General features: G+C 49.5%; 1 protein-coding gene across 1 annotated transcript; it reads left to right on the top strand.

Moving 5' to 3' along the window:
- Positions 1-2,913: 2,913 nt before the first annotated feature.
- Psmd3 (proteasome 26S subunit, non-ATPase 3) lies at positions 2,914-15,932 on the top strand. Its single transcript, XM_075990818.1, has 12 exons — positions 2,914-3,285; positions 6,197-6,387; positions 6,683-6,820; positions 8,378-8,514; positions 10,558-10,748; positions 11,341-11,444; positions 13,478-13,592; positions 13,679-13,798; positions 13,915-14,018; positions 14,246-14,401; positions 15,316-15,366; positions 15,482-15,932. The coding sequence occupies exons 1-12, from the start codon at positions 3,078-3,080 to the stop codon at positions 15,557-15,559; spliced, it is 1,593 nt and encodes a 530-aa protein (XP_075846933.1). The 5' UTR covers positions 2,914-3,077; the 3' UTR covers positions 15,560-15,932.

Below are 15,932 nucleotides of genomic sequence, written 5' to 3'. Positions count from 1 at the left end.
CTCCCCTTCCCTCTTACATGTATGGGTATTTTGCCTGCATGTACATATGTGTACCACTTGCATGCCTGGTGCTCTCACATGCCAGAAGAGAAGGCTGGATCCCTGGAGGGAACCGGAGTATGGACAGCTGTGAACCACCGTGTGGGAGCTGGGCTCAAACCCAGGTCCTCTGGAAGAGCAGTCAGCGCTCTTAACTTCTGAGTCATTTCCCCAGCATTCCGAGCCACACCTACGCCCACACCCACACGTATTATACACATCAATCTCTTTTCAAGCATTTTTATGAGTAGACTATATCTCCAAGGCCCCTGGAGTCAGAATCTCCCACTTCTTACCGACCTCCTTGCCCAGGCCAGTTCCTCCGCAGCAAGACTCATCACGACTAGCTGCCAAAAGCTTCACGGTTAGCCCTCCTCCCCCGCTCCTGGCATCTTTGGAAGCCCTCGGGTTCTACTGCAGTCTTCTCTGCTGACTTATTCATTTGTTCCCTGTGATGTAAACTTCACAGAGGCGAGCTAGACATCTTAACTAGCAGCCAGCAAGGTAACTTCCGTGATTGGAAGGATGAACGACAAAGCTGGTCTGCTTTCTCCCTTCGCCATTCCCGCCACCTGAAGTCCAGGGTGTCCTGAGGGTCTTTAGTAAGTTTATCCCTGTGCTCATTAGAAAGCTCTGTTCTCTGTCCCCCAGCACTGAGGGGGGACGGTGGAAGGACAGCTTGGGAGAACAGGTCCAGGTGTGCGCCCTAGAACTGGAGCACACATTTCTGTTTGCCGAGTGGCTGCCTAGTACTGAGAATTATTTGCCACATAGAATAAAAATCATACAAGTGATAAGTAGGGACACCAGCAAGGTGGTTCAGCAGCACTTGCTGCCAAGTCTCACGACCTGACTTCAACTGCCAGGCCCCACATGGTGGGAAGGGGATGTCCTCTGACTCCCTCACATACGTGAGAAGAGTGGCCCCCAACTAACCACATGAATGAAGTTTTTAAAATATATGCAGCTGCCAGGTGTGATGGGGCAGGGAAGGATCTAGTTGCCTTTTATTCCGGTGCTCTGGAGACAGCGGGTGAAGCTCTATGAGTTACAAGCCAGCCAGGGCTACAGAGTGAGTCTCAAAAACCAAACAACGCTGGGCGGTGGTGGCACATGCCTTTAATTTCAGCACTTGGGAGGCAGAGGCAGGCGGATCTCTGTGAGTTCGAGGCCAGCCTGGTCCACAAAGCTAGGTCCAGGACAGGCTCTAAAGCTACAGAGAAACCCTATCTCGAAAAACCAAAACAAACATAGACGTCCTGAGGATTTGGAATATGAGAGACACATTCTGTGTCTTCTGAATCCCTGTTCGAGCCTGTGCTGAGCCAGTCCCAGCTCTGTTTATAGAGGAGATCAAGTTTCCATGCTGGAGTTTTGTTTTGTGCCGATGGGAAGGCTTTCTGGTCCAGTCTTCTTCCATCTGTGCACCCCACGAAGGACATCATTCTGCTCCCCATTCACAGGCCTCCGCAAACTGCTCCCTTAGAGCCTCTTCCTTCCCTCCCCACAGCACACCGGGTCCCAAAGCAGAACATGTAGAGTGTCAACTTTTTCCTCACCCTCTCTTGTGGCAATGACTTTATCTGCTAACTCACCTTGCTCATTCGGTTGTTTTGTGTTTGAGGAGGCAGCAGGCTGTCACACTGTAGCTCAGGCTTTCCTGAAACTATGTAGCCCAGGCTAACCTCCAAGTAATGACAATTGTTTTTCCTTACTGGGATTACTGAAGTGGAACATGGTGCTTGTCTGGGTACATTACATTCTCTCTTTCTCATTTATTTTTGGGGGCGTGCTGTGAAGGCATGCTTGTGGAGGTCAGAGTACAACCTGTGGGACTCTTCTCTTGTTCTACCATGGAACCTAGGGATTGAGCTCATGTCTTCATGTCTCCTCACTTGGCAACAAGGTCCTTTATCCTTGTGGGCCCATATTATTTTTTTTTCCTTTCTTTTTCCGCCTCCTCCTCCTTCTCCTCCACCTCCTCCCCCTCCCTCTCCTTCTTCCTTTTTGGAATTTGCTATGTAGATCCTCTTCCCTAGTGCTGAGATTAACGATGGCACTACATCTGGCCCTACTTTTGTTTTGTTCTATTTTTCGAGACAGGGTTTCTTTGTAGCTTTGGAGCCTGTCCTGGAACTTGCTCTGTAGACCAGGCTGGCCTCGAACTTACAGAGATCAGCCTGCCTCTGCCTCCAGAGGGCTGGGGTTAAAGGAATGAGCCTTACTTGATCTAGGTTTTGCAACAATCCTCTACATATTGGTCCTTAGCTGTATACTATGTGGCCTCCTGTTATTAAATTTGACTAATTCTACACAAATACACCCTACCCCAACATACCCTCAGGCTGCAGAGATGGTCTACCTTATATTCAGCACTATACAAAAATTTGACAAGGAAGTTCGGATGCCAAGGGGTAGAGCTCAGTTCAATCTAACAGCCTAGCTACAAGCACACAGGCTCTTTTCTTCCCGGCGCTGGAAGCACCTGGCGTGCGTTGAGAGCGCGAGCCTGACGGATTTCACAGAGGACCTGACCTGCGCAAACTGGGAGAGTTTGCCAGGCGGGGAAGAGAAAGAAGAAAAAAAAAAAAAAAGCCCGGCAACTTGTGATGTCATCAGGATCTGCGCTCGGATAGGTCCTATCCACTTACGTCTTAGAGTCTGTGGTAGCCCAGGTTGGAGCCTAAGGGGGACCTCTCGCGGACATCCGGAGATACGCACTCCAGAGGAAAATAAAATCACCACTCTTAAGCCCCACAAATTCTTGCGGACTCCTCCCCCTTCCTGGAAGATCCGCCTTCATCGTGCACCTCGGCTGTTGATTTCTCTCCCCTCCTGGACTCGGCCATCCTCTCGCCGGGCCTGGCATTTCCCAGAAGCCCCAGCGCCGGGAAGGAGTTTGCAGCTGCTCGGTCATCGTGCGGCCCGACGCGAGCGCGCGCTGGTGTGCAGGCCCGGCTCTGTGCCTGGTCTCTGGTGTGAGGGTTTAGGCGAGGCCCCTGCCTCGGTCCCCGGACCAGGCCACGACCCCGGGCGCCATGAAGCAGGAGGGCTCGGCGCGGCGCCGAGGCGCCGACAAGGCAAAGCCGCCGCCGGGAGGGGAACAAGAACCGCCGCCGCCGGCCCCCCAGGATGTGGAGATGAAAGAGGAGGCAGCAGCAGGGAGCGGCTCAACGGGGGAGGGAGACGGCAAGGCAGCCACGACCGAGCACTCCCAGCGAGAGCTGGACACTGTCACCTTGGAAGGTACGGGAGCCCGCGTCCGGGACGTGCCGCGATCACGGGTGACAGCGGCCACGGTGCTGCGACTTCTCCCTGGGACCTCAGCGCAGCCTCCACCTACCTCGGTCTATGGAGCCGGGGTCGGAAGTGCCCGTCCCACCACCCTGCGGCTCTCGACCCCAGCCGGCGACTGAACCTGTTCTCCAGGCTGCGGACTGCCTTCCTCCTACTTCCTCTTGCATCTTGGTCTCACCGAGGCTTTTCTTCAGTCCTTCCCACTGATTTACTCCATGTACACCCCATCCAACCGATTCTAGCACCTCCGAAACGTTGCTGATCCCTAGAAATCAGCGTTTGTATTTGTGTCTAAAGAGGCCAGGATAGTAGTTCACTGGCCCCTTAGCTGAGCGTTTATAGAGGGTTTCCTTTAGCGAACTCCTTAGGAAAGCCATTTCTACCTTGTCTTGCTTCCTTCCTTCTGTAATTGAGGTATCTAAACTGTCCCGTTGCTCTTTTCCTCTCTTTTGAGGTTCTTACTCCCCCTCCACTCCTAAAGAGTTCAAGCACATCCACACTTCCACTCCTGAGTTTGTCTTCTTGTTTATTTATAGTGCTTACCTGTGGCCTCAACTCCTATAAAGCCACCAAACTTTTTTCTTCCAGATGCCAGTTCTCGGGTTCCTATCCTCTTGTCTCTATTAAGTTGCTATTTTACTTTTCCCACTTAGTCCATCCTGTCCATGTTTGAAGTGGGTGAGGTGAGACTTCTCACCGAGATCCGGAGTAGTTCCTCAAGTTCTGGCTCAAGTGGGACAGGCTCCTTACTAGAATTTTTTCTCTCTCTCGTTTTGCTTAACTGCATGAGAAACCACTTTAAAACGCGGAGATAAGCCACATTATGCCTTGAGTGGTACTTCTGTGTGTGTGTGTGTGTGTGTGTGTGTGTGGACTGCATCAACTCCCACTTAAAAACTTGGCAACAGTATCTGTGTCCAGTAAAGATTTTTACCTGAAATGAAAGTAGCCACTGGCAGAGCTGTCACTCAGCATCGCCCGAGAGTGTATGTACATTTCATTGTGGTTTGTATTCACTGCAGAAAATTTGAAGCTTGGGAATTCTAAAGTAATGGGGAAAAATTTGAGCATGGTTAACATGTTTTCAAGCTGTTCTATCATTGAAATCGCTGCAGTACACAGTTAGACTCAAGATATTAGTATGTAAAGATTTTATGTCTTTTCGTAGAATGCATGAATTGCGCCTAGCACATAGTAAATACATGGCAAACCCTCCGTAAGCAGGAGCTGCTGCCGTTTGTGGTCATTGGTATCACAAGCACCCAGTGAGGGGATGTCACTAAGAAACTGCCCCTTGACTGCACAGTTAAAGTTTTTCATGGTTCTTGCTCTTTTAAGTAGTTTTGCAATCATCATCTCCATACCTAAACTTTTAATCGACTTTTATAACTACTTAAATGTAGCTTCCCAGAATTTATATGTCTAAGTCAAAAAGGGTAAACATGTCTAAATTTAAATTTGTGTTTGTGTGTATGTGTGTTTTACCTGGGTGGTTGTAAGTGTACCACCTGTGTGCAGTGTCCACAAAGGTCAGAAGAGGACGTCTGACTCCCAGAACTCTAGTTGTGGATGGACGTGAGCCACCAAGTGGGTGCTACTCCTCCAGAGGAAGAGCGCAGTGCACTTAACCACTGAACCATCGCTTCAGCCCCGTTTCTAAAGCTTTTTATGTTGTCCTGAAAATCTGATTTACATTATAAATGTTCTTTTCTCTTTACTGTTTATGTTTCCATTCCATTTAAAAATACTGCTAATTTAGTAGTATAAAAGTGTCTCTGTTGGGCAGTGGCGCACCCTTTAATCCCAGCACTCAGGAGGCAGAGGCAGGTGGATCTCTGTGAGTTCGAGGCCAGCCTGGTCTACAAGAGCTAGTTCCAGGACAGGCTCCAAAGCTACAGAGAAACCCTGTCTTGAAAACCCAAAAAAAAAGTCTGTTTTCAGGTATTTGCATACTGCCAAATACAACCTTCGTGTCTTTTGTGTTTGCCGTCCTCTGCTTTTTGTCCAAGTCCACTTTTGTTTTGAAGTTATGACCAGTAGTATCTTTCTCCCTCTTTCTCTTTTTTTTTTGTGGGGGGGGGCTGTCTTGGAACTTGCTGTGTAGACCAGGCTGGCCTTGAATTCAGAGATCTGCCTGCCTCTGCTGGGATTAAAAGCGTGTGCCACCACCACCTGACCTCCCTCTCTCTTTTTTAAAGATCTATTTATTTACTTTATGTACATTGGTGTTTTGCCTGCGTGTATATCTGTGTGATGGTGTCAGATCCTCTGGAACTGGAGTTACAGACAGTTGTGAGATACCATGTGGGTGCTGGGAACTGAACCTGGGACCCTGGAAGAGCAGCCGGTGCTCTTAACCGCTGAACCATCTCTCTAACCCCCATAGTTTCTCTTAATCAGTTCTGTAAGTTCCTTGTGAAGTGAAATATAAACCTGGCCATTTGTTGCACGTATTTTTCTCTTGTTGACGTGGTTATTCAAAAGGGTTTTTTGTAGTGTAGACAGACACACTCATCAGTCCTGTGTGTCTGTCTGAGATTTTTCCGTTCTTTACAAAGTCTTTCCCTATTTTGAGCTCTGATAAATCTCCATGTATTTCTTCTGCTTTGTTTCTCAACTGTTTTCTTTTCTGTGCCTTTCTGCTATGCCTACCCTATCCCCTGCCCCAATTGTATTTTTCCTTGTTTCCGGTTATGTCTGAAAATCGGTGGATTGTGTCATAAATACTGCATAATTCTTTTAGGCCCAAAGGCGTAAATATGCGTACTGCCCCCTTTGTAAGACGCTCCAGGTAACTGCTGCCCCAGAGTGGTAAGGGACAGGCGGAATTGCAGTAACTTCTCTCTCTGGTCCTCTGCAGACATCAAGGAGCACGTGAAGCAGCTCGAGAAGGCTGTCTCGGGCAAGGAGCCTCGGTTTGTGCTGAGGGCGCTGCGGATGCTGCCGTCCACGTCACGCCGCCTCAACCACTATGTTCTGTATAAGGCCGTGCATGGCTTCTTCACCTCCAATAATGCCACTCGAGACTTCTTGCTACCCTTCCTAGAAGAAGTGAGTGGGCTAGCTTTAAGGGTGTTGGGTAGGATTCGCAGTGGTCTCAGGTGTGGTCGCTTTGTTCTTAAGTTAAGCTTTTTGTGAGATTACAGAAATCTTTGTTCTGTCGTCAGCCTCCTTGACGCTCCAAAAAAAGGGACTGTCTTTAATCTCATATTCTCAGCACCTGGAAAATTTCTTTGTGCATAGTGGGCACTCAGTAAGTGTGTGTCGAAACACACAGTGAGTGCCCAGGGAATTCTTGTTGCTTGGTTTTGCTGCACTTCTCCATGGTAATTCTGTCCTCTCCTAGCCCATGGACACAGAAGCCGATCTACAGTTCCGTCCGCGTACAGGAAAAGCTGCATCAGCCCCTCTCCTCCCCGAAGTGGAGGCCTATCTCCAGCTGCTCATGGTCATCTTCCTAATGAACAGCAAACGCTACAAAGAGGTACCCAGGATGCTCCGGGGAGGTTATCTCCAGTGCAGAAGTAGAGGGGATCACTGGGAACTGCCTCTCATCCCGCCTCCCCAAGCCAGGCATGGCAGTGCACACCTACAACCCCATTGCTCAGAGGTTGAGACAGAATAGGAGTTCAGGGCCAGTGTGGGCTGCGTAGTGAGACCCTGCCTCACATATGCACAGAGTAAACTTGGGTACATCTTTAAGAAATAGTAACCAGTTGGTAGTGGCACACACCTTAAATCCCAGCACTCAGGAGGCAGAGGCAGGCAAATATCTGAGTTCAAGGACAGCCAGGGCTACACAGAGAAGCCCTGTCTAGAAAAACCAAGAAAAGAAAAAGAAATGACAGCTAACCATGCATGGGGCATGTCTATTACCTAAGCACTCAGGAGGCCGAGACAGAAGGATTGATAGGAGGCATATGCACACTCAAATAAAAGTAATTTTTCAAAATTACATTTTAAAAAAAAGCCAACTCTGTAAGGCTGGATAGATGGTTCAGCTGATACTGTTGAAGAGGACCCAGGGTCGACACCCAGCACCCACATGGATGCCAGCGCACAAGACTTTATAACTCCTGCTTGTTTGTTTGTTGTTTGTTTCTGTGGACAGTTGGGTGGTTTTTCTGTCTACACAGAAGGCTCTACAGCCATCAGCACTAACACCAAGGGCATGTTCCTTGCTCCAGCACAAATGCCACCCTCTTTACCACAAACCACCAATGGGCTTTCTGTCTCTGGAAGATTTGCTTCTTGACACAAAGTTTAAAGATTTTGCAGTGGGTAATGGCATAGCGTGCATCAGTGAGCACATCATTCTACACTTTCAACTGAAGGTGGAAGTTAGGGTGTCATTTGTGCTACTGCTAGGCAAGCATTGTCCCACCACGCCGTACCCTAGCCTGTCGTTTTTGTTTTATTTTGTTTCAGTGTCTTGCTCTCTAATCTGGGCTGGCCTGAGACTTGCTGCAGCCCTCCTGGAGGATCACATTTTTGTGGCATATTCCAGTGGATATGCCTTTCTGCGCTTATTATGAGTTTTGGTTTAGTTTCATGTCTCTAGCCCAGCCTAGCCTCACACTGGATCTTCCTCCCGAGCACTAGAATTATATGCATGCAGCACCACACTTGTTTTTTGTTTTTGTTTTTAAAAGATTTATTTATTTATTATGTATACAACATTCCTTCCATGAAGGCCTGCACACCAGAAGGGGGCACCAGATCTCATTATAGATGGCTGTCAGCCACCATGTGGTTGCTGGGAATTGAACTCAGGACCTCTGGAAGAGCAGGCAGTGCCCTTAACCGCTGAGCCATCTCTCCAGCCCCACACTTGGTTTTCTAAGTGTTCTTCAGCTACCAAGAAATCCTTGGGTTATTTTAAATGATGCGGGTAATAGTATTTGTTTATAGACTTTTGTGTGTAACTGTTAACAGTTCTCTTGGATATACATTTAGGAGCAGAATTGCTGGCTCATGATATTTCCTCTTTGACCTTTGGAGGAATTACCACTGGTTCTCTTTTGTGCCCTCCACCCACCAGGCCCAGAAAATCTCTGATGACCTGATGCAGAAGATCAGCACTCAGAACCGCCGAGCCCTGGACCTCGTAGCTGCAAAGTGTTACTATTACCATGCCCGGGTCTATGAGTTCCTGGACAAGCTGGATGTGGTGCGCAGGTACGAGAGCCAAGGTCATCACTACTACACAGTTGAGGGACTAGTGGGTGTGAGGTCCTGTCTCAGTCACTGCTCTGTTGCAGTGAAGAAACACCGTAACCAAGGCAACTCATAAGGGTTAGTTTGTTGTTGTTATGACCCCATGCATGGCTCTGGAACAGTACCTGAGAGCTGCATTCTTTTTTTTTTTTTTTTTTAAATTATTTATTTATTATGTATACAATATTCTTTCTGCGTGTATGCCTAAAGGCCAGAAGAGGGCACCAGACCTCATTTCAGACGGTTGTAAGCCACCATGTGGTTGCTGGGAATTGAACTCAGGACCTTTGGAAGAGCAGGCAATGCTCTTAACCGCTGAGCCATCTCTCCAGCCCCTGAGAGCTGCATTCTTATTTGAGGGTTTCTCTGTGTAGCCCTGGCTGTCCTGGCACTCGTTCTGTAGACCAGACTGGCCTCAAATGCAGGGATCTTCCTGTCTCTGCCTCCTGAGTGCTTGGATGCTTGGGTCTTTGGAACCTTGGTTGCACACTTCCACCTACAAGACCACACCTACTCCAACAAGGCCACACCTCCTAACCCTTCTAAGTTTTCTAAATAGTGCCACTCTTTGGTGACTAAACATTCAAATATATGGGCCTGTGGGGACATTCTTGTTCAGACCACCACAGATATCCAACAGGTAATAGCTAACATGCCCTAAGAGGGGGAGTTGAGATTCTGGGTAAGCGGTGGAGATAACCTCTGGGCTTTAACAAACTGCCCCTGGCTTTTTTGTCAGCCCACAGCTAAGGAGTGAGGGGTGAAAGGACATGCTAGAAATATTTTGGTTTTCTGTTCAAAACCTGCTTTGCCACCCCAGCTCCAGCCCTTTAGAAAAGCCAGAGCCCTCATGGCATTTCTGAGAACTGAACTGACTCTCCTCTTTCTTCCTTGATTCATCTCTCCTCTCTGCCAGCATGCTGCCTCCTGTCCTTCCTTGGGCAGACTAGACAACCTCCTCAGTCTGTCCTTCCCTGTAACCTCTCAGTACTGTTTAGAATCCATCGCGGCTGGTGAAACCGTTCAGTGTGTAAAAGTCCAGCAACCGAGCTCTGTCCCTGAGATCCACAGAATAGAAGGATAAAGCTGGTTCCCTAAAGTTGGCCTCTGACCTCCATAGCTGTGCCAGTGCACACTCACCCATACACAATTTTTAATGTAATAATTAAAAAGAAATTCAACCATATTGATGGTTCAGTAGGTAAAAATACCTGCTGTCAAGCTGGAGAACCTGAATTTGATCCCCAGGACCCAGGTTGTGGAATGAGAGAAGCAACCCCTGGAAGTTGTCCTGTGCCCTGTGTACACGCTGGCACTCGAGTGCACACATTTAAGTGTGATAGAAAATGGAGGGCTGGAGAGATGGCTCAGAGGTTAAGAGCATTGCCTGCTCTTCCAAAGGTCCTGAGTTCAATTCCCAGCAACCACATGGTGGCTCACAACCATCTGTAATGGGGTCTGGTGCCCTCTTCTGGCCTTCAGGCATACACACAGAATATTGTACACATCATAAATAAATAAATAAACAAATAAATAAATAAATATTTTAAAAAAGAAAATGGAAAACTGGGGCTAGAGAGACAGCTCAGCTGCCAAAGGCTCGGGCTCACAACCAAGGGACGAAAGGAAAGAAGCCAGTCCCCTCTTGCCTCCTGCCTGCCTGCTGCTCTTCCCCAAGTTTCTCCTTAGCTTCTTCCCCATCTGTCCCGCTGTAAAGCTCAGGTGCTGTCCTCTCTGGGATGGTGCTTCTAGATGAGTGCCGACCAGAGTGACGGGTGGTGAACCAGGCAGTGCAGAGCTGTGTTTTGAGACTCTGTGTTGTTCGGCTTTGAGACAGGGACTCTGTAGCCCTGGCTGTCCTGGAATTAGACAAGTAGATCAGGCTGACCTCAACTCACAGAAAACCCACCTGCTTCTACCTCCCAAGGACTGAGATCAAAGATGTGACCCACCACATCTGACATGGTTTGAGGGTTTGACACCCCTTTGCTTTCCTTCTCAAAGTTTCTTGCATGCCCGGCTCCGGACAGCCACCCTCCGGCATGATGCGGACGGACAGGCTACCCTATTGAACCTCTTGCTTCGGAATTACCTACATTACAGCCTGTATGACCAGGCTGAGAAACTAGTGTCCAAGTCTGTCTTCCCCGAACAGGCTAACAACAACGAGTGGGCCAGGTACCTCTACTACACAGGTAAGCAGGGGTCCCCACCCACAAAGCAGGAGGTGGCTCAGGCTCCTTGATGCAGACTTTTCAGGGTTGGGCATTTGGCACAGCCATGAGGGATCGGGTAAAGCTTGGTTGATTAGCACAGTCAAGGCCTCCACATGGGCTACTCCACAAATCATCAGGCAAGCAAGAGCTTAGACTGTTCTAAAGCCAAGTGTTCATGGTGAATGATGTTGACTTTTTGTTTGTTTGTTTGGTTGGGGTTTTTTTTGTTTTGTTTGGTTTGGTTTTTCGAGACAGGGTTTCTCTGTAGCTGTGGAGCCTGTCCTGGAACTAGCTCTTGTAGACCAGGCTGGTCTCGAACTCACAGAGATCCGCCTGCCTCTGCCTCCCGAGTGCTGGGATTAAAGGCGTGCGCCACCACCACCCGGCTTTGTTTGGTTGGTTTTTTAAGATAGGGTTTTCCTGGCTGTCCTAGAACTTGCTTTGTAGACCAGGCTGGCCTCAAACTCAGAGATCCGCATGCCTCTGCCTCCCTCAATGCTGGGATTTAAGGCTGAGCCACCCCCCACTCATCCCCACACACTCTTCTGACCCACTCTCCTCTCCTGTCCAGGCCGAATCAAAGCTATCCAGCTGGAGTACTCTGAAGCCCGGAGGACGATGACCAATGCCCTGCGCAAGGCCCCACAGCACACAGCTGTTGGCTTCAAACAGACGGTCAGCCAACCTCCTTGCCCTCCCTCTCTTGCTTATCTGGTACCCTTAGGTCTGCTTCCCTATGCTAGAGCTTGCACTTCCTGACCCTTATCCCTGCAGCTGCCCCAGCTGTGAGTGCCGGAGCAGCCAGTGGCACTTCAGCTCCTCTGCGGCTGCCCATGCTGAGATGGGTTTGGAACGTTCCTGATTCCCCAGCACTCTGAGCAGTTATTCTAGGCATGGCCTGGCTCGTGTTGAGAATGCCAGGCTTTTACCTGAACCCTTAAGTGCCTGCCTTGATGAGTGTTGTCTGTGGCCTGGAAATCCAGACAGTCTCATAATTCACAAAGCTGAAGGCTCCTGTGCCACTTCATGCCTTCAGACACGAAAGGCCTCTGGATCGGCCTTGGTGTTCAGGGAGAGAGAATGTTGCCTCCAAGGACCATGGGCCTATGTAAAGTATCAGAGCCCAGTTTTGGGACCCAGTTCTTCCAGGTATAGGCCTGTGTTCCTGCCGCAGCATGGCACCAGCCTCCATTGTCCCCTTGTCAGTGAGTGAGCAGGGGCAGTGGCAGAGGGCATGGCATTCCATTCGGACTAGGCTCACTTGGTTTTAAAGAATAAGAAATCTTAAATTTGAACTGGTTTTTGGAATATTAGAATTTTCACACAAAGGAATTTCCAGACACATGAGCAGCCTGGAATGTTGCTCACACTATAAGTCACATGCTAAAGTTTCTTTTGAAAATCGCCAAGTCACACAGTAATCCAGGTAATTAGGAGACTGACACAGGAAGGTAGCAGGTTTGAGGCCAACCTGAACTACGTATTGTAAGAGCGTGCCTCAGATAATAAAAATCATGACAGCTACAGGTAGTGCAATAGTGTGTCACATGCTGGTGGAACCCCGTCGGAAAGTCTGGTATCTCAAACAAGATGTAAGGGTTCATGGCTCCTCACGGTAGCATCTGGGGCAGGATGGTGCTAAGAGTTGGCCTGGGGTCTTTGACCAGTGTTAGGTTGATGAGAAAGCCTGGGATGTGTGTGTTTAAGGAGAGGGTCTGTCCCCCGCTCTGCCCCTTTCAAAACTAAAATATAGGTTGCAGCTGGGCTGGAAGGTGCAGCTGTATGCTCAGGCACTTGGGAAGAGCAGCAAGAGCACTGCAGGTTTGAGCCAACTGGGACTGTGTAGCAAGACCCTGTTTACAAAGAAGTTTCTTTCTCTCTAACACACACACTCTCTCAACAGAGTCTCACTATTTAGCCCTGGTTGGCCTGGAACTCTCTGTGTGGATGAAGCTAGCTTCTGCCCCCCAAATGCTGGGATTAACGATGGGTGTCACAGTGCCCCAGAGTGTGCACTGGAACTGTTGGGTGCTGGTACTGCTGGTAAATGGGGACAATCGTTCTCTTCAGGAGTAGATAAGGGCTAGTTAGCACCCGTTAATGCAGCTGCTTCTCTACCGTAAACCTTAAAAGATAACCGGGGGCTGGAGAGATGGCTCAGAGGTTAAGAGCATTGCCTGCTCTTCCAAAGGTCCTGAGTTCAATTCCCAGCAACCACATGGTGTCTCACAACCATCTGTAATGGGGTCTGGTGCCCTCTTCTGGCCTGCAGGCATACACACAGACAGAAGATTGTATACATAATAAATAAATAATAATAAAAAAAAAAGATAACCAGGTGCTGTTGGTGCACATCTTTAATCCCAGCATTGGGAAGCAGAAGCAGGTGGATCTCTGTAAGATTGAGGCCAGCCTGGTCTACAGAGCTAGTTCCAGGAGAGCCAGAGCTAAACAGTGAAACCCTGTCTCAAAAAAAAAAAAAAAAAAAAAAAAAACACCAAAACTTAAAAGACAAACTTTGGAAGTAGATCTGAGAGGAATTAGGGGAAGGGAATGGAGGATGAATATGATCAGATTCCATTTTTGGACATTTTCCAGGAATAAAGATACACCTGACTGTGTGCATCACACTTCTGCCCTCTCTGCCCCATTCATTTCCCCATCTACATGCTTCCTGTCCACTGAGCTCCCTGTCACACCCCTCGCAGGTGCACAAGCTTCTGATTGTGGTGGAGCTCCTGCTGGGGGAGATCCCAGACCGCCTGCAGTTCCGCCAGCCCTCCCTCAAGCGCTCTCTCATGCCCTACTTCCTTCTCACCCAAGGTAAGGGCTGCCCTCCCAGAGCCCTGCCCTGGGGCCTGGTGAATGTGCCCATTTACATCAACTAAGGCGCTCCTGTTTCCTTACAGCTGTTAGGACAGGAAATCTTGCCAAGTTCAACCAAGTCCTGGATCAGTTTGGAGAGAAGTTTCAAACAGACGGGACCTACACCCTAATTATCCGACTGCGACACAATGTGATTAAGACAGGTGTGGTTGGGGTCTGCACAGGTGCAGGTGGACTTTCTTCCTGGCACGGGCAGTCTTGCGGGTAGGTGGATGGTAACCCATCCTGCCACCTGCCCACCCATTGCTCCCCCCCGCAGGTGTGCGCATGATCAGCCTCTCCTATTCCCGCATCTCCCTGGCGGACATTGCCCAGAAGCTGCAGCTGGATAGTTCAGAGGATGCAGAGTTCATTGTCGCCAAGGTGGGATGTGCCCTTCCTGCCTCTTACACAGGGGGCAGGAGTGGAAGAGAATTCGCCAGAGGGTATGGCAATAACCAGTGTCATCAGGAAATGCCAGTAACTGTAGCAAAGCCGGGAGGTTGCCAGGAAGAAAATGAGTCTGGGCTTGAGTGTTAGGATAGAGGACTAGAACAGCGCAAGAGGTGACCTAGCAGGAGGTGACCTTTCCTCCCTCTGGGAGCCTGCAGGCTATCCGGGATGGTGTGATTGAGGCCAGCATCAATCACGAGAAGGGCTACGTTCAATCCAAAGAGATGACTGATATCTACTCTACCCGGGAACCCCAGCTAGCCTTCCACCAGCGCATCTCCTTCTGCCTGGACATCCACAACATGTCTGTCAAGGTGAGCCGCCCTTGGCTACTGACTGGGCTAGCTGCCATTTATGACCCTCCCTCCCCCAGACTCCTCAGGGAAGCCTAGTACTTGACTAGTACCCAGTTCCTAGCCTGCGTCTGAAAATCACTGATGTGCAGCAGGGCTGTAGGACAGAGGGCTCAGCCAAGGCTCCATAGCCCCTGCCTCTGCCTGTGAAACATGGTCAATTGCTGCCTGGCCAGCCTTCTTCAGGGATTGACTACTGAGACTATCACTGCACACCATGGAGCACTTGGCCAGGCTAACCTGTATAAACCATGGGGCAGCATTTAGTTCCGTGGAAGGTTCTAACCCCTCTGTACCTAGACACTGACTTGGTTGGTCTTCCTCCTCACCCAGGAACCAGGGTGTTACTGTCACCGTTCAAATCTGACTAAGTGTGCTGTGCAGATGTGGGAAGCCCTTTATGCCTCACCTTTGACATCTGGTAGAATTCAGTTTTAAACTGGTGTGGTGGGGCTGGAGAGATGGCTCAGAGGTTAAGAGCATTGCCTGCTCTTCCAAAGGTGGCTCACAACCATCTGTAATGAGACCTGGTGCTCTCTTCTGGCCTTCAGGCATACACGCAGACAGAATATTGTATACATAATAAATATTTAAAAAAAAAAAGTAAACTGGCGTGGTGGTGCACACCTTTAGTCTCGGCACTAAAGAGAGGTAGAGGCAGGTAGATCTCTGAGGTTGAGGCCAGCCAGCCTTTAGAGAGAGAGATACATACATACATACATGCATACATACATACATACCTTGCATGCATCCATAGATAACTTCCCACCTGGACAGGAAGGTGGCCATGGCCCACCGTGTTCAGATGTTGGTGTCTGAAGCAGGCAGTGTGCATGCCAGTGATTCCTGCTTCTCTCTCCACCTGCTGTTTTCAGGCCATGCGGTTTCCTCCCAAATCCTACAACAAGGACCTGGAGTCGGCAGAGGTGAGCGAGAATGAAGGGTGGACCTTCTCAAAGGAAAGCAGGGAAGGATTTGGAGGGCAGGGCAGGGCAGGGCAGCCCCTCCCTTGGGTAAAGCCGGCAGCCCCTTTCTCCACAGGAACGGCGTGAGCGGGAGCAGCAGGACTTGGAGTTTGCCAAGGAGATGGCGGAGGATGATGACGACAGCTTCCCTTGAGCCAGGGCTTGGGGAGGGGTGGGCTGAGTGGAGACTGGCCTTTGTCTTTTCACTCAGGGGTCCTCTGCCGGGAACCTGGCCTCCTTTTCCCACACACAGCTCACAGACTGCACATGTGCAGGGGTCAGAGATGCTGGGAGCCAACTATCCCCTCTTGCTACCATGCCTCTCTGTAGCTGGTGGCAATAAACTGGCTAGGAGAGCGGGTGGCAGTCTCCTGGAGCAGAGCCCTGCCTAATGGTGGTGTGGGCAGCAGGAGGGGACGACAGAGCCGCGGATTAGGGTGTGGACTAGGGTCTGGAGTTGGGACATGTTGGGTTGTATGTTTTTGAAGCTTCAATTATGATTTTTAAACAATAAAAACTTCTCCAAA

Source organism: Microtus pennsylvanicus, chromosome 11, assembly GCF_037038515.1.
Source record: "Microtus pennsylvanicus isolate mMicPen1 chromosome 11, mMicPen1.hap1, whole genome shotgun sequence".
NCBI classification, from domain to species: Eukaryota; Metazoa; Chordata; class Mammalia; order Rodentia; family Cricetidae; genus Microtus; species Microtus pennsylvanicus.
This window is presented reverse-complemented; position numbering and strand designations above follow the sequence as displayed.